The 17,652-nt window shown below is 44.0% G+C and overlaps 1 protein-coding gene across 1 annotated transcript in view; it reads right to left on the bottom strand.

Moving 5' to 3' along the window:
• The window catches only part of SPTBN4 (spectrin beta, non-erythrocytic 4), a 112,399-nt gene that overhangs the window by 67,693 nt on the left and 27,054 nt on the right, over positions 1–17,652 (bottom strand). Inside the window, exons 2-3 of the mRNA XM_064293667.1 lie at positions 3,156–3,307; positions 1,133–1,306 (exon numbers count right to left, since the gene is read on the bottom strand). Of these exons, the coding sequence (XP_064149737.1) occupies positions 1,133–1,306; positions 3,156–3,307 (326 nt within the window). The remainder of the gene's footprint in view (positions 1–1,132; positions 1,307–3,155; positions 3,308–17,652) is intronic.

Here is a 17,652-nt window from a genome sequence, read left to right as displayed (position 1 = left end):
AAGAAAGGCCTGGCGATCTGCTTCTGAAAATTAGCCAAGAAAAACCCTATGGATCACAACAGAACATTGTCCGACTCGCTTGCTTTGGACATATCCTCAGGAGGGCTCAATGGCTGGAGGAGGACATGATGTTTGGTGAACCAGGGAGCCAACGAGGGCAAGGGAGACCGTTAGTGAGACAGACTGGCACAACCAACACCATGATAGCGATGGTAAGGGTGATACAGAACTGGGCAAGACTTTGTTCTGACGTACATAAGGTCACCATGAGTCCGAGTCAACTTGACAGCAGCTGTCTGTCTGTCTGTCTTTTCTGCATAGTTCCTTCTACTTCTCTGGCTAGAGCCGGTCCTTGATTTATGTATCTATTGTCTGTCTCCCCACCACAATGTAAGCTCCACAAAGGCAGAACTATTGTCCATTGTGTCTCCATATTGGAACCAGATTGCCTGGGTTGGAATTCCAGCTCCCCCATCCAGCTGTATGGCCTTGGGCATGTTACTTCATCTCTCTGGGCCTCAGTCTCTCATTTGTAAAATGGAATAAATAATACCCATTGTTGTCAAGTCGATTTCAACTCATAGCCACCCTATAAGATAGAACAGAACTGCTCAGTAGGGTTTCCAAGGCTCCAGTCTTTATGGAAACAGGCTGTCCACATCTTGCTCCCATGGAGCAGCTGGTGGGTTTGAACCCACAACCCTTCAGTTAGCAATCGAGGGCTTAACCACTGCACCACCAGGGCTCCTTGGGATAATAATAGTTGCCTTACTCATGGGTACTGTGCAGACTGAATGGTAAGTGCTTAGGGCAGTGCCCCAAAACCAAAAAAAAAGAAAAAACCAAACCCGTTGCCGTGGAGTCAATCCAACTCATAGCAACCCTGTAGGACAGAGTAGAACCGCCCCACAGAGTTTCCAGGGAGCGCCTGGTGGATCCGAACTGCCAACCTTTTGGTTAGCAGCTGTAGCACCTAACCACTACACCACCAGGGTTTCCAGAACAAAAATGATGGTCACGGTGACGGTAGTGATAATTACTATTACTGGAATGAATGAATGAGTGGGTGGGGGAATGCCCTCCTAAGGTCCCCTCGTGGGGGACGAGCTGGGCAGGGTCACTTGAGAATCACCTGGAAGCGCAGGATGATGGTCCAGACCAGCCCCAGGGTCAGGCGGTGGTTCCCGTCCACGATGTCGTGAGAGCCCACGTTCTCCAGGTGCACGCGCTGCTCCTTCAGGAACTGCAGCGCCTTGTCCACGTTCTCCAGCGAGTGGATCCGCATGCGGCCGCGCGTGGGCCTGGGCTGGGGTGGTAGGGACGCTGGGCAATCAGGGACTTTGCCAAGACCACCAGCGTCCCAGGCCCAGCCCTTACAGAAATTCTGCCCCTCCCATAGCCACACCCCGGGTCGTCCAAAATCCAGGCACTACCCCTTCCGAACAAGCCCTGTTCCTGCAGAGAAGCTAAATCCCAGATCCTATTCCACCTTGCCTATTCCAAGGAAGCCATGTCCCTGCCACAGTCACTCCTAGAATATTCCAAACTCAGGACCCTCCCCTCCCATAGCCCATCTTCTCCAAGTTCTCTTGTCTCAGGTATTCCAAAATAGCCACGCCGCCCCAGCTACCCTCTGGCTGATCCAAGTCACAGGCTCTACCCTTCCTAACCACACTCCAAGTCTGTCTCATAACCAAAATCCTTGTCATAGCCACGCCCAAGACCAGGGAAGCTCCGCATGACCCTGTCAAATTCCTGGCCCCGCCTCCTCTGCTGTCGCTCTAACCACACCTCTTACCTGAAGCTCCTTCCCCTGCCCTTAGTCATATTTCTGCTCCTTTCCTTGGATCTTTTCCAGTCCTCTAACGTTTTGCCTAATTCCAGGGCCACATCCTTCACCGTCTTTGGGGGCGGGGGGATGCCTAGAGCGACACCCATTCCATTCACGCCCCGCCCACCCAAACTCTCACGTTCTGTAGCTCTGTTTCTAAAGACCGTTGTTTCTGTCCTACAACCAAGTTCCACAACGCCCTAAGCTCCAGGCCTCTGCCCCGTTAACGGATCTCTAGCCCCATCAGTTCAAATCCGCCAGGCGCTCCTTGGAAACTCTATGGGGCAGTTCTACTCTGTCCTATAAGGTCGCTATGAGTCGGAATCAACTCGACGGCACTGGGTTTTTTAGCCCCATCAGAGTCCCATGCTTTGCAGTGAAGTCCCATCCAAGCCCGGAAACACAACCCCAACCAACGCAACAAGCCACACCGGTACAACAACAAGCTCCATCTGTGCTCTATACCCAAGCCAAACCCATCGCCACTGAGTCAAATTTGACTCATAGAGACCCCATAAGGTTTCCAAGGCTGTATATTTTTACAGAAGCAGACTGCCACATCTTTCTCCCGTGGAGAGGCTGGTGGGTTGGAACCTTTGAACTTTCGGTTAGTAGCCGAGCGCTTTAACCACTGCGCCACCACTGTGCCAGTAGGTCTCCTTTCTGTGCTCTATAGCACAGCCTATGGAGTCCTGGTGGCACAGTGATTAACAGCTCAGGCTGCTAACCAAAAGGTCAGCAGTTTGAATCCACCAGCCGCTCCTTGGAAATCCTACGTCGCAGTTCTACTCTGTCCTTCCTATAAGGTTGCCATGAATCGGACTCGACTGACAAAGGGTTTTTTTTTTCGTTATGGCATGATCTAAGCCTCGCCCTTCCAAAGAAGACTGCCCCACAGCCTACAATTCTACTCGCCTCCACAGCCCCCTACAAGAGAGTTCTGTCCGTTTTCATAGCGGTGCCCTTTGCTATCTACAACCCAGGCCCCTCCCTTCTAATAAAGCTCTTCCCTTCTCCAATAGTCCTACTCCTTCCAGAGGAAACCTCACCCAACCAAGCCCAGAGTTCTGCCCCAACCCTAGCCTGACCCCTTCAACAGAATCCCCGCATGCCCCAGGCTCCCTACAAGCAAGTTCCACACCTGTGTCATAGTCACTCAAAAGAAGGGGCCTCTCACTAAGTCCCTACTGGGAAGATCCACCCGTCCATTAGGTGCTGCTTGTTGCCCAGCCCTTCCAGCGATGCCAACCCCAGCCCCGAGACCCTGAGCCTGCCCCTCCCCACCCCCATCCTCCCCGCACCGCCCCCCTTCAGGCCCACTTACCAGCTGCTCCCCAGACAGCACTTCCAGGAGCCGGGTGAGCACGAAACCGTCCCGGAGGTCCGCATAGAGGTCCCCGATGTGACAGCCCACACGGGCGAGATGAGAGTTCACCCACTTGGTGAAGGTTTTCTTCTGCACCGCCTCCCGCTCATCTGTGGGACAGGCCCTGATGAGTCCTCGCCTCCCCAGGAACGCCAGGCCCCCAAATGGGGCCCAACCAACCTCTCCAGCTTCACTCCAGCCCACCCCGCCCCCATCAAACCCTGTTCAGGCCCAGCTCTCTGCAATCGCCAGGCTTCTCGGCACAGGGGGTTCCCCCACCATGTGCCTACCAACTGGAGACACTCTCGGTCCATCATGTTTCTCCTGCCATCACTTCCACCAGAAGTCTTCCTGTGTCCTACCCATGAGCTCTATTGGTTCATTCAATAAATACTTATTGAGCACCTACTCTGTATCTGGCACTGTTCTACCCATTGCCATCCAGTCAGTTCTACTCATAGAGACCCTATAGGACAGAGTAGACCTGCCCCCTAGGGTTTCCAAGGCTGTAATCATTACGGATTGGAAGAAAAAAAGAGGAAGGCCCTCAACGAGATGGATTGATGCAGTGGCTGCAACAATGTACTCAAGAATAACGATCCTGAGGATGGCGCAGGACTTGGCAGTATTTTGTTCTGTTGTATGTAGGGTCACTATGAGTCAGAATCGAATGACTCTATGGCACCTAACAACAACAACAACAATCATTATGGAAGCAGATTGCCACATCTTTCTCCCGCAGAGCTGGTGGGTTTGCAGACTTTTCTGTTAGTAGCCCAGGGCTAAACATTGCACCACTAGGGATCTGTAAATACAATGCCCTACCCTCACAGAGCTCAGATTAGTAGAGGCACAGATAATACACAAGTGAGCATCGGGGAACCATGGAGGGTTTAAAGAGGGAGAAGACAGGCTGAGAGTTGTATCTCAGGAATCTCTCTCTGGCTGCTGTGTGGATAGTGATTCAGAAAGGACAAAATGGTGGCTGGGAGCCCAGGGAGGAGACTGGGGACAGGACTCAGGAGAGAGAGGATGAGGCCGCACTAGGGCAGAAGCTGAGGGCAGGAACCAAGTCGCCCCAACTCTTGCTTAGAGCAACAGCTTTGTAGTTGGTCATAGGGCTGCCAGCTAGACACTGCATTCCTGGCAACCCTAGGGGCCAGAAGTAGGCATGTGGTGTTTTCAACAAATAAGGAAGACCGAAGAAGAATTGACGCCTTTGAATTAAGTGTTGGTGAAGAATATTGAATATATCATGGTCTGCCAGAAGAGTGAACAAGTCTGCCTTGGAAAAAGTGCAGCCAGTGTGCTCCTTGGGAGCGAAGGTGTGAGACTTTGTCTCATGTACTTTGGACATGTTATCAGGAGGGACCAGTCCCTGGAGAAGGACATCATGCTTGGTAAAGCAGAGGGTCAATGAAAAAGAGAAAGATCCTCAAGGAGGTAGATTGACTCAGTGGCTGCAACAATGGGCTCAAGCATAACAACGGTTGTGAGGATGGCACAGGACCGGGCAGCGTTCCCTTCTGTTGTACACAGGGTTGCCGAATCGACTGAACAGCACTAACAATAACAATACAATGCCTAATGACAACAAGGATCTTTTCATGTGCTTGTTGGCCATTTGTATATCTTCTCTGGAGAAATATCTATTCAAGTCCTTTCCCATTTTCTTTTTTAATTGTGCTTTAGGTGAAAGTTTGCAGAGCAAATTAGTTTCTTATTAAACGATTAATACACAAATTGTTTAGTGACATTGGTTGTCAACCCCGCGACATGCCAACACTCTCCCTTTTTCGAACTGGGGTTCCCCATTTCCATTCATCCAGCCTTCCTGTCCCCTCTTGCCTTCTTGTCCTTGCCCCTGGGGTGGTGTGCTCACCTAGTCTCACATACGTGGTTGAATTATATGTGTTATTGTTTGTTTTATAGGCCCATCTAATGTTTGGCTGAAGGGTAAACCTCAGGAGTGACTTCAGTACTGAGTTAAAAGGCTGTCCAGGGGCCATATTTTGGGGTTTCTCCAGTCTCTGTCAGTCCAGTAAGTTTGGTTTCTTTTTTGTGAATTTGAATTTTGTTCTACATTTTTATCCAGCTCTGTCCAAGACGCTCTGTTGTAATCCCTGTCAGAGCAGTTGGTGGTGGTAGGCAGCCACCATCTAGTGCTGGACTCAGTCTGGTGGAGGCTATGGTAGTTGTGATCCATTAGTGGTCCATTGGACTAATATTTCCCTTGTGTCTTTGGTTTTCTTCATTCTCCCTCGCTTTGGACAGGGCGGGACAAGTAGACGTATCTTAGATGGCCACTCACTAGCTTTTAAGATCCCAGATGGTACTCACCAAAGTAGGATGTAGAACATTTTCTTTATAAACTACATATGTCAATTGAGCTATATGTCCCCCGAGACCATGGTCGCCAGGCCTCAGCTCAGTAATTCGGTCCCTCAGGGAGTTTGGATGTGTCTATGAATCTTCTGTGACTTTGCCTTGGTCAAGTTGTACTGGTTTCTCAAGTATTGTGCACTGTCTTACCCTTCACCAAAGTCACAACTTATCTATTGCCTAGTTAATGTTTTTCCCTCCCCATCCCTCCTTTTCCTCATAACCATCAAAGATTGTTTCTCTGTGTAAACCTTTTCATGAGTTTTTATATTAGTAGTCTCATACAGTATTTGTCCTTTTGTGATTAACTTACTTCACTCAGCATAATGCCCTCCAGATTCATCCATGTTGTGAGATGTTTCACAGATTCATCATTGTTCTTCATCATTGAGTAGTATTCCATTGTGTGTACGTACCATAGTTTCTTTATCCATTCATCTGTTGATGGGCACTTAAGTTACTTCCATCTTTTTGCTGTTGTGAATGTCTTAGACATCTAGTGCTGCCATAACAGAAATACCACAAGTGGATGGCTTTAACAAAGAGAAATTTATTTTCTCACAGTCTAGTAGGTCACAAGTCCAGATTCAGGGTGTCGGCTCCAGGGGAAGGCTTTCTTCCTCTGAAGGCTCTGGAGGAAGATCCTTGTCTTCAATCTTCCCCTGGTCGAGGAGCTTCTCAGGCGCAGGGACCTTGTGTCCAAAGGATGCGCTCTGCTCCTGGTGCTGCTTTCTTGGTGGTAGGAGGTCCCCAACTCTCTGCTTGCTTCCCTTTTCTTTTATCTCTTAGGAGATAAAAGGTAGTACAGGCCACACCCCAAGGAAACTCCCTTTTGGATCAGGGAGGTGACCTGAGTAATCTTTTTAACCACAGGTAGAGGTTAAGATTTATAACACATAGGAAAACCTCAAACTGGAGGACAACTACACATGGCCTGACCAAGTCGACAAACATTTTTGGGGGACACAATTCAATCCATTACAGTGAATAATGCTGCACTGAACATGGGTGTGCATATGTCTATTCATGTGATGGTTCTTATTTCTCCAGGATACATTCCTAAGAGTGGGATTGCTGGATCATATAATATTTCTATTTCTAGCTTTTTAAGGATATGCCATCATATGGTTTTCTAAAGTGGTTGTACCATTTTGCATTCCCTCCAGTAATGCATAAGAGTTCCAGTATCCCCACAATCTCTCCAACTTTTGTTATTTTCTGCTTTTTTGATTCATGCCAGTGATGTTGGGGTGGGATGGTATTTCATTGCAGTTTTGATTTGTATTTCTCTAATGGCTAGTGATCATGAACATTTCTTCACATATCTTAGTTGTCTGAATGTCTTCTTTGGCGAAGTGTCTGTTTATATCCTTTGTCCATTTTTTAATTGGATTGTCTTTTTGTTGTAGAGGTGTTGGATTTTCCTATAGATTTTAGAGGTTAGGCCTTTGTTGGATATGTCATAACCAAACATTTTTTCCCAGTCTGTAGGTTCTTTGTACTCTTTTGGTGAAGTCTTTTGACGAGCATAAGTGTTTAATTTTCAAAATATCCCAGTTAGAACTTCCAGCCAACATAGCGCCATAGAAGCATCATGCCATCCCTCCACAGCAAAGACCCAAAAAACTAAGTAAAACAGACAAACATCATTCCTGGAACCTGAAGTACCAAATGAAAAGATAGAGAACCCAGCCAAGCATTGAATGGAATGAGAAACTGACAGAGGACGGTGAGGAGAGATATGTGCAGAGGGCCTCATCAGCTAACGCAGCGTGGATTCGCCATCTTGGGCTCCAGTTGGGGATCAGCAGACAAGCAGCATGGGAAAGCAGCTTCTCAGAACTCCCAGCAGGAGGCAGAGCACCCAGTAACCAGCGATATATGCTTTCCCACCAGCCATCCTCTCCCTGCTGCTCTACCTCTGAGCTTCCTGGCTGGCTGCAGTGGCTCAGCCAGCTGGGAAGTACAGCGTCCGAACCGCTTGGATTCGCCCCACCCATGTGGGAGATCAGCGGACAGGGAGTACAGGAAAGCAGCTTCACGAAGTTCCTAGCAGGAGACAGAGCACCTGGTAACAAGCAACATACGCTTTCCTAGCCTCCCCACCCACCACCTCCGGCCTCTTCAGCTTTCCGCCAGCCACAGTCTCTTAGCCAGAAGGCAACTGCTTTGGCCTCAGGCTCCTTGGATTCTCCCTGCCCACACTGGCTGGGCCCCTGAGCTGATATTGGTTCTTTCCGTCTCTTTTGGTTTCTTTTGTGCCTCCCACCACCTCCCCTTCCTTTCTCTGGAACAGCTGGCTCCATGTGCCATCTTTCCTTCTTTTCCAAAGGCTGTGAAGCCATGCTTAGCTGGGGAACCACTCCCCCGGCCCGCAACACCACACTGGTGGGATCCCTGGGTTTTTTTCCCCTTGTTTTGGTTTGTTCAGTATTGTTTCTTTTTCTGTTCACAGCTTGGGAGCCCCTTCTAGCAGGGCTACACTGCACAGTTTAGGAGCCACTCCCCCAATCTGCACAGCTGCGTAGGTGGGATCCCTGGGGGCATTTCCTTTTTTCTTCTTTGTTTCTTTCTTTCTTTTTTTTTTTTCTCCCTCTCTTTTTCCCTTTCTGTCTGTCTTCATTTCTCAGTTCTTGACTCTCTACACTTACCTTCTTTTCCTGTCTCCTGAATACCTGGTGCTGTGTGACATCTATACCCCCTCTAACCAGGCTATACTGCACAGCCTGGGAGCCACTTTCCCAGTCTTAGCAGCCCCACCAATGGGACTCTGGGAATCCTGGGGGCTTTTCTTTTCCAAATTTTTATCTTTTTATTTTTTTCTTTCTTTTTCCCTTTTTCTTTTTTTTCTTTTCTCCATTTCTCAGTTTCTCATCTCTCCACTCCAACAGCAAGTTTCCTTAGCACTCTTTTTTTTCTCTTTGTTTGCTTGTTTCTTTTTGGCTCCTGTTTTTGCCTCCTCTTTTCAACACCCCTATTTTTTTATTATTATTATTAGCTCCACATATCACAACCTCCCCCTCTTTCCTGCCTACCTGCACTGTGTACTGAACATCACACCCCCAAGTAACACCGGCATGGCCTACTGGAACCCGCCCAGCACTGATTCCTGGTCTGCCCTGTTGGCCCTAGGACATGCCACAAACAACCCATCCCAGCCCCTCCCCTTCAGCTGGACCTACCCTGCTGCGCCATAGCTGAATGACTGGCCCTGTCCATTGGACAAGGAAGTGAAAAGTATCATGACTACAAATGAGCAAACAACAAAGAACGCACAGCCCGCCTGCTCAGACATAACCAAATAAAACAAAAAAGCAGGACAAAACAAAACTACAATCAAGAAATGAAGAAAATAACTACTGAATGTCCCAAAGACAGCAGACAATATCAAAACATATTAAAAAATAGGACAAGATGGGTCCAGTAGGCATCCAAAATAACACACCAGATGACTTTCAGTAGAAGAAAAGGCACTAGAACTACCTGACAGGGAATTCAAATCTCTAATATTCAGAGCAATCCAAGACTTGAAGCAAAAACAGACAAAAATGAGGAAAAAATAGATAATTTTTTGAAAAAGGCCAACAAATTCATGAAAAATACAGACCAAAAAATGGAACAATTCAGGAAAGTAATACAGGAACAAAATGCCAAAATAAATTCACAATTAGAAATCATACAAAAACAACAATTAGAAATCCAAAACATAAACAAGATTTCAGAAAGGGACAGTGTCATAGAAGGGCTGAGGAGCAGGTTTGAAACAATAGAAGACAGAATCAGGAAAATTGAAGACAAACACTCGGATATAACTCTGTTTGAGGAAAAATCAGAAAAAAGAACAGAGAAAAATGAAGAGACCCTGAGAATTACATGGGATACAATCAAAGGCAAAAATTTGTAAGTGATCAGAGTTCCAGAGCAGGGAGAGAAAACAGAAAACACAGAGAAAATCATTGAAGAATTGCTGATAGAAAACTTCCCCAATATCATGAATGATGAAGAGCTGACTATCCAAGAAGCTCAACGAGCCCCATATAGGATAGACCTCAAAAGAAAGACACAAAGGCATATCATAATCACCCTCGCTAAAATCAAAGATAAAGAAAAAATTCTGTGAGTAGCTCGAGAAAAACAGAAAGTCACATACAGCAGAGAAATAAAAAAAAGACTAAACTCTGATTATTCAGAGAAACCATGCAGGCAAGAAGGCAATGGGATGACACATATAAAACCTTGAAAGAAAAAAATTGCCAACCAAAAATAATATATCCTGCAAATTTTCATTCAAATATGATGGTGAAATTAGGACATTTCCAGGTAAACAGAAATTAAGGAATGCGTAAAAACCAAACCAAACTTACAAGAATTATTAAAGGAGTCCTTCGGCCTGAGAACAAACAACATCAGACCACAGCCTGAATCTAGGATATAAGACTGTACCAGCCAGGCACCAACCTAGGAAATGAACTCCCAAGGACTATCCAAAACCAAAACAATTGCAACAGGAAACCAGAGTGGTTTATCTGTAAATGACAACAATGTCAGAACAATAAAAGAGGGAATAAATGGTACAAGTATAAAAAGTAATAATAGACTAGTTCAAACCTAGAAGATAAGGGTAATTTCAAGGTAACCACAAAGAAAGTGAGCAAACCTACTCAGTTCAAAATAAAGAAGAAACATAAAGTCTCAATAGAAACAAAACCTACAAAAACAAAAGAAATCCACAAACAAAAGGAGCTTAGCACAGGACATTATGCTGAGTGAAATAAGTCAATCACAAAAGGACAAATATTGTATGAGACCACTACTGTAAAAACTCATGAAAAGGTATGCATACAAAAAGAAACAATATGTGATGGTTACGAGGGAGGGAAGGGGTAGGGATGGAAAAACACTGAATAGACAAAAGATAAGCGGTAACTTTGGTAAAGAGTAACACAGTACACAGTACTGGGGAAGCCAGCACAGCCTATATGAGGCAAGGCCATGGTAACTCCATACACATAACCAAACTCCCTGAGGGACCAAATTGCTGGGCTCAGGGCTGTGGGGACCATGGTTTCAGGGAACATCTAGCTCAACTGACATAAAAGAGTTTATAAAGAAAATGTTCTACATTCTACTTTGGTGAGTAGTGTCTGGGGTCTTAAAAGCCTGTGAGCAGCCATCTAGGATACTCCACTGGTCTTACCCTTTTGGGAGCAAGGAAGAATGAAGAAAACTAAAGACACAAGGGAAAGACTGACCCAAAGGACTAATGGACCACATCTACCACGATCTCCACCAGACTGACTATAGTACAACGAGATGGTGCCCAGGTACCACTGACTGCTCTGACAGGGATCACAATAGTGGGTCCAGGACAGAACTGGAGAAAAACGTAGAACAAAATTCTAAACTTACAAAGAAAGACCAGACTTGCTGGCCTGAGAGACACTGGAGAAACCCTGAGAGTATGGCCCTGGACATCCTTTCAGCTCAGTAATGAGGCCATTTCTGAGGTTCACCCTTCAGCCAAAGATTGAACAGTCCTACAGAACAAAACAAGACTAAAGGGGCGTACCAGCCGTGGGGCAAGGACTGGAAGGCAGGAGGGAACAGGAAAGCTGGTAATAGGGAACCCAGGGTTGAGAAAGGAGAGTGATGACAAGTCATGGGGTTGTTAGCCGATATCATACAACAATGTATGTACTAATTGTTTGATGGGAAACTAGTTTGTTCTGTAAACCTTCATCTAAAGTTCAATTAAAAAAAAAAAAGAATATCCCAGTTATCTAGCTTATCTTCTGGTGTTTGTGTATTGCTAGTTATGGTTTGTATCCTGTTTATCCCCTGTATTAGGGGCTCTAGCATTGACCCCATTTTTTCTTCCATGATCCTTACAGTTTTAGGTTTTATATTTAGGTGTTTGATCCATTTTGAATTAGTTTCTTTGTATGGTACAAGGTATGTTTCATCCTTTTTACAGATGGACATCCAGTTTTGCCAGCACCATTTGTTAAAAAGACTATCTTTTTCTCATTTAATGGACTTTGGGCCTTTGTCAAAGATCAGGTGACTGTAGGTGAATGGATTTACATCTGAGTTCTCAATTTGGTTCCATTGGACAATGTGTCTGTCATACCAGTACCAGGCTGTTTTGACTACAGTGGCTACATAGCAGGTTCTGAGGTCAAGTAGTATGAGGCCTCCTATTCTGTTATTCTTCTTCAATAATGCTTTACTTATCTTGGGCCTCTTTTCTTTCCATATAAAATTAATGATCAGTTTTTACATCTTGTTAAAGAATGCTGTTGGTATTTGGACCAGGACTACATTATATTTGTAGATTGCTCTGGGTAGAGCTGACATTTTCACAATGTTGAGTCTACCTATCAATGAGCATGGTATATTTTTCCAGTTACGTAACTGTCTTTTGGTTTCTTGCAGTAGCGTTTTGTATTTTTCTTTGTATAGATCTTTTATGTCCCTAGTTAGATTTATTCCTAAGTATTTAATTATTTTAAGGGCTATTATAAATGGTGTCATCTGCATAATGCAGGTTTTTAATGAGTTTTCCTCCAATCCTGATGTCCCATATTTCTTCATATAGTGCAACTTCTCGGATTATTTGTTCAGCATACAGATTGAATAGGTATGGTGAAAGGATACAACCCTGACACACACCTTTCTGACTTGAAACCATGCAGCATTCCCTTGTTCTGTTCAAATGACTGCCTCTTGATCTATGTACAGGTTTCTCAGGAGCACAATTAAGTCTTCTGGTATTCCCATTTCCCTCAATGTAATCCATAATTTTTTATGGTTCACACAATCAAGTGCCTTAGTATAGTCAATAAAACACAGGTAAGGATCTTTCTAGTATTCTCTGCTTTCAGCCAGGATCCATCTGACATCAGCAATGATATCCCTGCTTGCTGAAAGTAAAGAGAACTTGAAGCACTTACTGATGAAGATCAAAGACCACAGCCTTCGGTATGGATTGCACCTCAACATAAAGAAAAGGAAAATCCTCACAACTGGGCCAATAACCAATATCATGATGAACGGAGAAAAGATTGAAGTTGTCAAGGATTTCATTTTACTGGGATCCACAATCAACACCTATGAAAGCAGCAGTCAAGGAATCAAAAGGCACATTGCACTGGGCAAATTGGCTGCAAAAGACCTCTTTAAGTGTTGAAAAGCAAAGATGTCACCTTGAGGACTAAGGTGCACCTGACTCAAGTCATGGTGTTTTCAATTGCGTCACATACATGCGAAAGCCGGGCAATGAATAAGGAAAACTGAAGAAGAATTGATGCCTTTGAATTGTGGTGTGGGCAAAGAATATTGAATATACCATGGACTGCCAAAAGAATGAAAAAATCTTTCTTGGAAGAAGTAATAACCAGAATGCTCCTTAGAAGCAAGGATGGTGGAGACTACAACTCACATTCTTTGGACATGTCATCAGGAGGGACCAGTCCCTGAAGAAGGACATCGTGCTTGGTAAAGTAGAGGGTCAGTGATAAAGAGGAACACCTTCAATGAGATGTATTGACACAGTGGCTGCAACAATGGGCACAGCATAGCAACAATTGTGAGGATGGTGCAGGACCAGGCAGTGTTTCGTCCTGTTGTGCACAGGGTCGCTATGAGCCAGAATTGACTCGACAGCACCTAACAACAACAACAAAATTATAAATGGTACTGCTTCCCTCCTTTGCCCATTTTTTATTTTATTTTTTCCCCTTTGGCTTTTTATCTTTGAATTATATCTATAGTGTCCTTAGGACTTCCTGTGAATATATCATTATTTCAGAATTAAAAGCTGAGGTCCCTAGGTGGCGCAAATGGTTTGCGGATTTGTTATCAACTGTTATCCTAAAGGTTGGTGGCTGAAACCCACCCAGTGGTAACACGAAAGATAGGCCTGGTGATCACCTTTTGTTAAGATTAAAGCCAAGAAAACCCTATGGAGCAGTTCTACTCTGTAACATGTGGGAATCACCATGAGTCGGAATTGACTTGACGGTAACTAACAACAACAACAGATAAAAGAGGGAAAACAAAATTAAAACCTTAAAAAAAAAAAGGAAATTGGTGCCTCCTCTCCACGCCATGGTGGAACACCAGGTTTACAGAGCGTAAGATGGGTAGAAGAAATCTGGGATCCACAGTGACTGCTTCGAGCTGAACCTCCCTGCCCTGTAGATGTCTCAGCATGGATTACCCAAGAGTCAATCTCCTTTAAGGCACTGTATTGTGGGGTCTATTTGTTGCAGTTGGTACAATTATCAGGAGAAGTTTATCATTAAGTAATTTTGTAGCCATATTTTTTAAGTTTCCTATTAGCGCAAGAACAAAGATTTGTATTTCTAGTCTATTTCCCTTTTTCACCATTTTAATTCTCTCAGTATTTTTCTATAAAACTGTAACTTTTGATAACATTATTCAATACTGCAGCAGCATTGTACTCTTGAGGTAGAAAATACACATTGTGAAGTCAACTGACAGACCTGTGTTTGTTCACTTCGAGTTGCTTCTTGAATGTTACCTCTAGTTTGGAAGTGCATATGCAGATATTTCCAGTAAATCTGAACTAAATAGCTTCTTTTGTGTGTAAATGTGGTTTTTGTGCAGGTTAGACAGAATGGGGACTGTGTGAACACATCAACAGGGATCACACGTAAGAAAGTGATGGCAGAGAAAATGTTGAGTTGGGTATTTAGTAGTTCTGCCTTCCATTGGCCCGTGCCGGTGCCAAATCGCCAATTTTGGCCAATCCTGAAGCCCAAGTGGAATCTAACTGCATACCCGGAGCAGTGCCAGACCACTGTCCTAGAAGTGAGGATAGCTGGAGTCAATCCTGACCCTGTTGATTACCACCATGTGACTTTCCAAGGTCACTTCCCCTTGCCTGGCCACCATTTTCCCATCTGTAAAACCGGCAGCTTGCACTAGATCAGGGTTCGTTCCAAGGGTTCTGGGAGACCCTAAGAGCCTGAGAACTCACACTTGGGAGAGAGGGAGCCATGAGAATATTGCTTATTTTGTGTTTTTGTTCCTTTTCCTTTTTTTTACATAAAAAACTTTTATTATATTTTCTTTCTTTTTTTTTTTTGTGGACGCTTACACTGCAAATTAGGTTCCCATTTGCCAGTTTCCTTATTTTTTTATTTTTATTTTTTTTAGGGTTTTCTTTTTTTGTGTGTGTGAATATTTTATTGTTGTTTAGGTGAAAGTTTACAGAGCAAATCAGTTCCCCACTCAACAATGTGTACACAGCTTGTTTCATGACATGGGTTACAAACCCCTGAATGTGTCAGCACTCTCCCCTCTTCTTCCATGGGTTCCCCGTGTCCATTTGCCCAGCTTTCCTGCCCCTACCGTCCTTCTAAACTTTGCTTTTAGGCAAATGCCACCCTTTAGGTCTTGTATAGTTGATTGTTCTGAGGTATACATTTCTCACTGGTGTTCCTGTTCATTTTACCTATAGTTTTATTTCACTGATACCTGTTATGGGTTGGATTGTGTTCCCCCAAAAGATATGCATTTATCTATTAATGTGAACTTCTTTGAAAATAGGGTCTTTGAAAATATAATGAAGTTAAGATAAAGTCACACTTAGAGTATTGCCTAATGCAATAGGAATCCCTGTGTGGTGCAAAAAGAGTCAATGGGCTTGGTTATTAACTGAAAGGTTGGAGGTTCAAGTCCACCCAGAGGCACCTTGGAAGAAAAGCCTGGCAATCTACTTCTGAAAAAATCAGCCATTGAAAACCCTATGGAACGGAGAAACAAATTGCCAACTTCATATGGAAGGGAAAGAGGCCCCAGATAAGTAAAGCATTACTGAAAAAGAAGAACAAAGTGGGAGGCCTTACTCTACCTGATTTTAGGACCTTTACATAGATAAAGAGGCAGTTGTTCGGACAGAACAAGGGGAAACTGATTGGTTTAAAGTCAGGAAAGGTGTGCGTCAGAGTTGTATTCTTTCACCATACCTATTTAATTTGTATGCTGAACAAATAATACGAGAAGCTGGACTATATGAAGAAGAATGGGGCATCAGGATTGGAGGAAGACTCATTAACAACCTGCATTATGCAGATGACACAACCTTGCTTGCTGAAAGTGAAGAGGACTTGAAGCACTTACTAATGAAGATCAAAGACCACAGCCTTCAGTATGGATTATACCTCAACATAAAGAAAACAAAAATCCTCACAACTGGACCAATGAGCAACATCATGATAAACGGAGAAAAGATTGAAGTTGTCAAGGATTTCATTTTACTTGGATCCACAATCAACAGCCATGGAACTAGCAGTCAAGAAATCAAAAGACGCATTGCATTGGGCAAATCTGCTGCAAAGGACCTCTTCAAAGTGTTGAAGAGCAAAGATGTCACCTTGAAGACTAAGGTGCACCTGACCCAAGCCATGGTATTTTCAATCACATCATATGCATGTGAAAGCTGGACAATGAATAAGGAAGACCGAAGAAGAGTTGACGCCTTTGAATTGCAGTGTTGGCGAAGAATATTGAATATACCACGGACTGCCAAAAGAACGAACAAATCTGTCTTGGAAGAAGTACAACCAGAATGCTCCTTAGAGGCAAGGATGGTGAGACTGCGTATTACGTACTTTGGACATATTGTCAGGAGGGATCAGTCCCTGGAGAAGGACATCATGCTTGGCAGAGTACAGGGTCAGCGGAAAAGAGGAAGACCCTCAAAGAGGTGGATTGACACAGTGGCTGCAACAATGAGCTCAAGCATAACAACGATTGTAAGGGTGGCTCAGGACCGGGCAGTGTTTCTTTCTGTTGTGCACAGGGTCGTTACGAGCCGGAACCGACTTGACGGCAGCTAACAACAACAACATACTGCCACAGTAGTCAAAACAGCCTGGTACTGGTACAACAACAGATACATAGACCAAGGGAACAGAATTGAGAATTCAGACATAAATCCATCCACATATGAGCAGTTGATATTTGACAAAGGCCCCAAAACAGTTAAATGGGGAAAAGATAGTCTCTTTAACAAATGGTGCTGGCATAATTGGACATCCATCTGCAAAAAAATGAAACAAGACCCATACCTCACACCATGCACAAAAACGGGCTCAAAATGGATCAAAGACCTAAATATAAAATCTAAAATGATAAAGATCATGGAAGAAAAAATAAAGACAAAGTTAGGAGCCCTAATACATGGCATAAACGGTATACAAAACATTATTTAGAATGCAGAAGAAAAACTAGATAACTAGGAGCTCCTAAAAATCAAACACCTATGCTCATCCAAAGACTTTGCCAAAAGAGTAAAAAGACTACCTACAGACTGGGAAAAAGTTTTTAGCTATGACATTTCTGATCAGCATCTGATCTGTAAAATCTACATGATACTGCAAAAGCTCTACTGCAAAAAAGACAAATAACCCAATTAAAAAATGGGCAAAAGATATGAACAGACACTTCACTAAAGAAGACATTCAGGTAGCTAACAGATAATTGAGGAAGTGCTCATGATCATTAGCCATTAAACCCAGACCCAGTGCCATTAGCCATTAGAGAAATGCAAATCAAAACTACAATGAGATTTCATTTCACTCCCACAGGGTTGGCATTAATCCAAAAGACACAAAATAATAAATGCTGGACAGGCTATGGAGAGATTGGAACACTTATACACTGCTAGTGGGAATGTAAAATGGTACAACCACTTTGGAAATCTATTTGGTGCTCCTTAAAAAGCTAGAAATAGAACTACCATATGATTCAGCAATCCCACTCATTGAAATATATCCTAGAGAAATAAGAGCCTTTACACGAACAGATATATGCACACCCATGTTCACTGCAGCACTGTTTACAACAGCAAAAAGATGGAAGCAACCAAGGTGTCCATCAACGGATGAATGGATAAATAAAATATGGTATATTCACACAATGGAATACTACACATCGATAAAGAACAGTGACAAATCTGTGAAACTTTTCATAACATGGAGGAATCTGGAAGGCATTATGCTGAGTGAAAGTAGTCATTTGCAAAAGGACAAATATTGTATAA

This window comes from Loxodonta africana, chromosome 11 (genome assembly GCF_030014295.1).
Source record: "Loxodonta africana isolate mLoxAfr1 chromosome 11, mLoxAfr1.hap2, whole genome shotgun sequence".
Taxonomy (NCBI): Eukaryota; Metazoa; Chordata; class Mammalia; order Proboscidea; family Elephantidae; genus Loxodonta; species Loxodonta africana.
The sequence above is the reverse complement of the archived record's forward strand: the minus strand, read 5'-3'. Positions and strand labels throughout refer to the sequence as shown.